This window comes from Clinocottus analis, unplaced genomic scaffold (genome assembly GCF_023055335.1).
Source record: "Clinocottus analis isolate CAN_PGR_092001 unplaced genomic scaffold, fCliAna1.0.p SCAF_23, whole genome shotgun sequence".
NCBI classification, from domain to species: Eukaryota; Metazoa; Chordata; class Actinopteri; order Perciformes; family Cottidae; genus Clinocottus; species Clinocottus analis.
In genome coordinates, this window is record NW_027175965.1 from 7,979,214 (window position 1) to 7,986,928 (window position 7,715).

The 7,715-nt window shown below is 44.6% G+C and overlaps 1 protein-coding gene across 3 annotated transcripts in view; it reads left to right on the forward strand.

Moving 5' to 3' along the window:
* The window catches only part of dennd1b (DENN/MADD domain containing 1B), a 100,054-nt gene that overhangs the window by 86,976 nt on the left and 5,363 nt on the right, over nt 1-7,715 (forward strand). For 2 of the 3 annotated variants that reach the window (XM_068589521.1, XM_068589517.1), the window contains 2 exons: nt 6,585-6,670; nt 7,031-7,247. In XM_068589521.1, coding sequence (XP_068445622.1) covers nt 6,585-6,670; nt 7,031-7,247 — 303 coding nt within the window. Of the gene's footprint in view, nt 1-3,866; nt 5,068-6,584; nt 6,671-7,030; nt 7,248-7,715 lie in introns of those variants that run through there. The other variant, XM_068589518.1, reaches the window with a different exon arrangement.

Genomic DNA, 7,715 nt, shown 5'->3' on the forward strand with positions numbered 1-7,715 from the left:
TCTGCAGCCATACACAATGCTCTTCCCATCCTTCTCTTCTCACGTTAACTTTTATAAATTGACTTCTATCTTTGAGCTGGAGTAGAGTTTACCAGCATGTTTCCCGGACGCCTACACATTAAAGACAAACCCCGGTAGGAGAGCGCTCTCTGACATCCACACAGTTTTTTTTCTGTCAACTGAAACTAAGACGGAAAATTGAGAAGCCAAGAAAGCTTTGATAATTTATGGCCCGACAGTGCGCAGTAACCCCTGAAAGATTGAAACTCTTCAAAACTAAAAAGAGTTTTTGTTTTGTTTGTTCCAAGACAGTCATTTTCGTTTGGTTTACGTCCTGAAACGTTACTTAAAAACTCAAAAAAGTTATTTCACAAAAAGATGTTCATGACCAACATTTTTTACATGCACACAATGCAGGAAAGACTCTTTCTTTTCTCTTAATGTTAGCCATTTATTTACTTCCACCTCTTTAAAGCACCGTTCATACATTTTAGTGACGGTTCAAAAGATTCGTGGAGGAAAATATCCCCCTCTTATCTTTCCTTCTCCTTCCTTTCCATCAGTTTTTGTATTAAGTTGCTGCCCATGAAACCTTGATACTGTATTCTGCCCACAACTGTGTTGACCAGGTGTTCCTTGCACGAGAAATTGCTCTCAAAGGGACTAACCTGGTTAAATAAAGGTTAAGTAAAGGGAAAAAAATAGAAAACCTCCCTTTACCCCCTCATACCTGCCCTGCCTCTCCTGCCCACACACACACACACACACACACACACACACACACGTCTCTCGTCCCGACGTCTTCGTCCATTCAACCTCAATAATGCAATTCTAAATATTCTAAGAAAAATATCTTACTTTTCTTGAAGTGAAATTCTACCCTATTTTTATCAGTGACCTCATTTTTTTTAAACACGTCCTCTATGAGTTCTAGCTACTGTAGGTGTGCCTAATAAACTGGCAAGTATGTTACAGATAGTTCAATGACGCTGCTTCTTGAACATGTTTTGCCTGTAAGACACATTTTTGTGTCCTTAGCTCCAGTGCGCTCATAAGCTCCACCACCGCGTCCTTTTCTCACATCCATACCTCGGACCAAGTGACCAACAAAAGCTCATTCACCTGCTAACGTCAAAATCCTGAAACATTTTGTCATCTGGCGGTCCAAATATGTGATCTGATTAAAGACATTCCTCCTTCCTGTATGAAAGAAGAAGCCTTTTATCATTCATCCTGTTTTTTTTTCCTCTTCTCCTCAAACTCCTCAATGTTTGTCCTTGAAATGAAATGAATGATCCTGGAGTAGCTCTCTTTTAATTAATCACAGCAGAAAATAATCGGTTACTAAAATTCATATTCCATTTGATCAGCCAACACGTGAACCAAAGTGAAAGCGCTGCTGTCATTTGCGTACATATCTCAGCCGTAATCTGGCAATGTGGGTGATTCTCAGCGTTTGGTGAGCTTGTTGATTAAGGATGTAGGAGGAATCCTTTCGTTTGACAAAAACAAGACTGAATTGGACCGCTGACTCCTCGTCTGATACAACAAACAACAACCATTGTTCAGGCGTTTCTGTGTGAGTGCCACATCTGTTTAGGAAATTCTGTATATCAGGTATGTGTGTGTTTCATGTGGGGGTTGTGCTGTGAGCATCTGCAAACAGAGTGTGTGTCTTCTATACATGCGCGTGGTTTGGACTGTGTTGTACCGCGTGCACACAAACACGCATGCGTTTAGCAGTTTGCCCTCAGGTTGGAGGAGCTGTAGAGGAGAGCAGAGGTCGGGACGGCGTTATGGACAGTGACAGCCAGCAGGCCCGTGTCCGGGCGCCGCCTCGGGCTCCGGGCTCCTCACCTGGCGAGGCGGGAGAGGAGCCAGCCCGGAAAAAAACACCACGTCGCTTAGTGCGGAGGGGGAACAGGGAGCTGACAACGATGTTTAACAGAGGAACAAAGTCACACGGATACTTCAGTCTGTTCCTGTGAGCGTGTGTGTGTGTGTGCATGGGTGTGTGTTGTGCTCGATCATGTGTGCATGGCCACTGGACACACATGTTTGCGTGGTCAGGACTTCAGGATACTTGAGTTTAAACATGCTTATACTAATAATATGTATTTTAATACAGTAACACTTCAATTGAAATATTGCTCATGAAGTCTTACACAGTGTGTGTGTGTGTGTGTGTGTGTGTGTGTGTGTGTGTGTGTGTGTGTGTGTGTGTGTGTGTGTCATATTCAGTATATGATTGAAAATGCTATATTTTGAACAAAATGCTAAAGCAATACTTTCTGAGTAAACTGCATATCTATATACAGCCTATTCATGTAGATTACAGGTGTGTGTGTGTGTGTGTGTGTGTGTGTGTGTGTGTGTGTGTGTGTGTGTGTTTGTGTGTGCATAAATTACATTTTCAATCTTATTGTAAATGGAAAATAGCTCAAATCTGCTCACAATATTTATTATAAGATTAATATTGCGAGATGAATAGATAGAATGTATTACAATGAACTTTAAATACAGTGGCGCTCTCCATTTTGTGTGTGTGTGTGTGTGTGTGTGTGTGTGTAAATTACATTTTCAATGTTATTGTAAATGGAAAATAGCTCAAATCTGCTCATAATATTTGTTATAAGATTAATATTGCGAGACACATAGTTAGAATGCTTACAATGGACTTTAAATACAGAGGCGCTTTCCATTGGGTGGGTGCATGTGTGTGTGTGTGTGTGTGTGTGTGTACACGTGGTTGTGTGTGTGTGTGTTTGTAGGCTCCACTTCATTTAGTTTCTCAACACTTCAGAGACCGACTGCCTTCCTCGCTGAACCCAAAGTGCCATCTGCTGGCCCTTCGTAGTACTGCAGCCGTTCACAGAAAGACTCCAGGTGATACTTCTGGAGGAGTTCAGTGCAACAGAATAAGCATAATGCACACTTTACTTCTTTTATATGCCTCCCTTTTTTTAAGCAAAAAAAAAATAAATGAAAGTGGGCTTTTAGCAGCAGCCAGTTGGAAACACGAGCAGTGCATCTTGCCTCGAATGCTATTTTTCTTTTTTATTTCTTTTTGTTTTTGGAGCGCAGCAGCTCTTAAACAGACTTGGCCGTACTTCTGCGAAGGCTCTGCCTCTCCCCGAGGTTTGTTTGCATTTCGCCGGCATCTCTTTACGTACACTGCCAAGCAGTGAGATCAGTGCCCGCTCAGAAAATACCATATGAAATGTATAATGTAAGACCGGCTATTAAAGTCCGCGAGCGTTTGGCCCCGTCACAGACGGCCATACTTGTTCCGCTTCACCGGTCATGCAGGGAGGGAAAGAAAGGGAAGAGGAGGGGAAAGTTTGTTTCTCCAAATGCAGCCACTAGAGTAGACGGTGATGACTACTTTCCCCTCATAACCGCAGACACTAAATGTCATTTGTTGCATTAAATCTGAGGCCCTTTAGATATAATGCAATGCCAGGATATAAAGGGTGAAACATAAGTTAATCGTGTTAATAAATCCACCATCATTTGCTCACAATCCATGACAGTAAAGACTTATTAGTGGATGTGTGGCCTTTTTTAATGTCTAAAGCCTCAACTAGTGGAGATTAGGATTCTTCAATTTCTTAAGCCAGCTACTCAGGAACCTGGATCCAAGTGAAACATTTAAAAAAACAGATTACAAAATACTGTAAACATTATTAAGAAATGTTTCCGTCAAGGTAAAAAAATAAAGAGAAGCTGAGATCTTAGAGCTCAAATCGTATCCTTGATTTGAGGAACACGAGGCTGTTCTCTCCCTCCGTTGAGCTGGTTTTTACTGAAACAACCTGATCCTTCTTATTATTTCCCTGCCTCCTCTGCTGTGTCTCCTCCTGCAGGGAGCCAACCAGTCAGATCGTACAGTCGCACTGGCGCTGGAGAGGAAAGGGGAGGCGAGAGCGAGGCAGACGGAAACAGTGACATCTGTCGCTGACAGCAGAGTGATGGAGGGAGGAAATGGGAGACGGGGAGGCGGAGAGGGGAGAATCACGTTTTACATTTTCACCTTTTAGCTTCCCCATTAGCCGACAGCGAGACGCTAATGAAGGAGCAGTATGATAATCTGTTGTTTTAAAAAATGCTCTCCCCTGTCCTGTCAGGCCTGAGGAGGTATGGGATGGTGCCAGAGCTGTCACGGCTCTGCTTGAGAATATCTCCCTGCACATTTGAAGAGTCTCTATATAGTTGTGTTATTGTTGTTGTTGTGTTTTTTTACGTTGACATACAGTACATCTCATGTGAGATCTCACATTTAACTGATGCTGATGATTTCGACAGCGAGGGCAGACATATTATGTTCAAGCGTCTCACAGAAGCACACTTTGTATCTCGCATTATCAGTCAAAGGAATGCAGCGTGTTGGCCATTAAAAAAGGAAAAGAAAAGTGCGATAAACCCAAGTTTTGGTTGTTGTAAATAGTCTAATCTTAACGGCCGCACTCCAGGGTCACAGTGAAGAGAGGGAATGACAAATTGATAAAGCCGTGAAGCGAGGTGCCATCCGTTTACGGCTCCCTGTGGAACTTTTTTTTTTTTTTTGTAGACGGCACCGGAGCTGTAAGGGAGATCAGAGGGCCGGGCTTCATGACCTGTGTCTGGTTGTGTTGGGCCTCACCTTGCTTTAATAAACACCTAGACGCAGAGAGAGGCCCCGCTTCCCTACACACACACACACACACACAGCTCTCTTGCACAAATAATGGCTAAATGAACCACACACACACACACACATCATGAACATGCAGGGTTTGTGTGTCCCGCCCCTTTCCCCCCAAGTGTCTCACAGGTGCATCTCCGCTCCGCCGACCCGCTTTGGCTTCGGCCGGCTGGCACGCCGGCCTGGCCCCAGATTTACTGCCCTGACACAGGAATCCATTAAAGGCTGTTTAGGGATCCCGGGCCGGAGCCCCTCTGATATTTCTTTCATTATAGCTCCACGCCGCCGTGGACGGGGGAGCGGCTCGGCCAATCAGCAGCGCCGCCACATGTGTTCGTGTTTAGCCCGATGGCTGAGAGGGCTTAAGTGGCTACTGCACACATCTCCTCCGCTGACTTTTATGGAGAAAATGGCACTTTAACTCTTTTGTGTTTGTGTGTGTGTGTACGAGTTTGTGTGTGTGTGTGTGTGTGTGTGTGTGTGTGCCTTCCCTGGCCGAACACAGGCCCTAAATGAGGCCAGGCCAGCCACACGTTACATTCCGCCCGTCTGGCTGGCACTGCGTCGGCTAATCAAGACCAGCTTGGCTAACCGGGTCCGACGCTAACCCCCCCACCCCTCTTCCTCCTCCTTCCTCCCCCCATTCCCATCATTCTTTCTTTGAGGAATCTCTCCTCACCTCTAAATATTTCCTTCCTTTTTTTCTCCTCTTCTTCATTAGTTCCCTTCCTCCTCAGTCATCCGGCTCTCGACTCACTCTGAGTTTGTTTGCCGTTCATAACGAGAGTTTCTTTGCTTTCCTTCACCTTTTTTTTGTGTCTCACGACCACAACACAAGCGCACCAACACGACAATCCCTCAACACACACACACACACACACACACGCTCGTTCTCCACTCACTTTCAGGGTTGTGAAGAGCCCTTTTGCTCGCTGTGGCGCTTTGATAATTTGCTAACGTGAGTTTAGAGAGAAAAATGCAGAGAGGTGGAGCCACGCTATTGTAAAAAATAACACAAAAAACACACAGGGGGAACCCGCTAACTCTACCACATGAATGCTTGTTTGTCTACACACAACTTATAAGAGACTGAACGACAATTTCAAGATGTTACCCCCTCAAAAAAAGACTCAAGGTGTGCAGCAATATGTGAGGAGGTAAATGGGCGAACGTGGAAAGAGTGTAAATTAGAAAGTGAGCGATATTGTTAACATAAACGAACATGCGCACGCGAGAGAGAGGAACACATGCGTCAGAGTGGAAGGCATGTTAATCGGTGGCCTGGGGCAGATTTGGGCTCCCATGGGGAGAATCCTGCCCCGCTCTGTAAAGCTTCTGTCTCTTCTTTAACCCACCCATTAAATATGGTACACAGGTGGCTTATTAAACCAGCTGTGTGCGACAACGACTCCAGCACACACTGATCACTCACCTCTCAGTGGCAAATACCGTCACGTAGCTATACCCACATCTCAGCTCACTGTGTGTGTGTGTGTGTGTGTGTGTGTGGCTTTAACTTCCCACATAATGCTGAGTTTGATAAAATACTGCAGGGGATGTTAAAGATTTTTTTATCCCCGGACCCAAATTTGACAAATTTAGTCTCAACCCGAAGGGTCCGGGCTCATTAAAACTGCTGCTGGTGTCTTGTGGGGGACCCACCAGACACAGACCTGCATCTTCTCTCCATCAGGTTGCAGCTCGTTGTTTAATGAAACGCCGTAGCTCAGCAGAACGCCACGTTCTGTCTGCCTCCATGTTTATCACCAAGCCTTGTATCTTAAAGAGAACCCCCCCCCCCCCCGCCCGCCTTCCCCCCGGGTCCACTTTCCTCGTTTTTATCCTGTAATGCTTTTGCTTTTCTAACTGCATCCACTTGCTGTGTTGTTCTCATTAACAGCAAAACTTCAACAAGTATCCCATGAGCATGGGCCCTCGAGATTTCGGCTACAGACTCGATAATGATGAGCTGGACACTGCGAGCAAGTAAGTATTTATGTTTTTATCATCGCATGAAAATGAACATTTTGGCCATTCTCAATTTGTTTCAAGATATTTGGAACTTTAGCCGGCTGGCTGATTCATTTAAAATATAAAAATAAAAGAAGAAGGTTAAAATTCACTTTATCTGAGCACGTTCAACCTTTTTTTTTGTTTTTTACCCATGATAATACTGCCCCCTGGTGGACATATGTAGTAACAGCTTAAATTGACAGAAGTGTCACTCAAGACTCCTTTCAAAGGAACTGCATATCGCAGCGTAGTTCTCAGTAAAACGCTACATACTTGAAAATATGACTTTTATGAAATAATCCACGTATTCCTGTTTGACTCCGACTGTCTCAGGATCTCCTCCGAGGACAGCGGGGATGTCCCTTCGTACATCGAGGACAGCGACGACTCTCTGGAGCTGGACATGGAGTCCTCGCGCTCCGGCCAGATGAACCTGCTGGAGGAAATCCTGGACTCCCTGAGCACCACGACGGTGGAGCAAGGCAAGCTCAGCGCCGCCAAGAGCCTGGACTTCTTCAGGTCCATGGAGGATCTGGACTACAAGTCCCCGGTACGCAAGAGAGAGACGGGGGGGGGGGAAGACGGGGTCGTGTGAGGGTTTACAAGTTCAGGACTTAAAGGAAAGAAGGCAGAGAGGCGTAAAGGAAAGAGTTTAAATGTGTTAGAATAGAACAAATAGATCATGAGATTTGTCTTTGTATTATCTTAAAAAACTGAATTAGTTTCCTCCTCCAATAATAGATGCCACTTCATTCTAGTTCACAGCATATTTACTGTTATATCTTAATATTTATCCATGAACTCTTTCAGGCAAACTGTGTGCACACTTGTGTACTAAAGTGTGGTTTTATCACAATTCTTAAGGCCTCGTAAAATTGGACATAACTCGGTTATGAAGTACATGTGTGATGTTTTTGATTCATCTGTCAGAAACTACGAGCTTAGAACATTGATATAACTATTGATATGACGATCTGTGCCAACCTCACTTCCTGTGAGGGATGCTGGCTTCACTGTC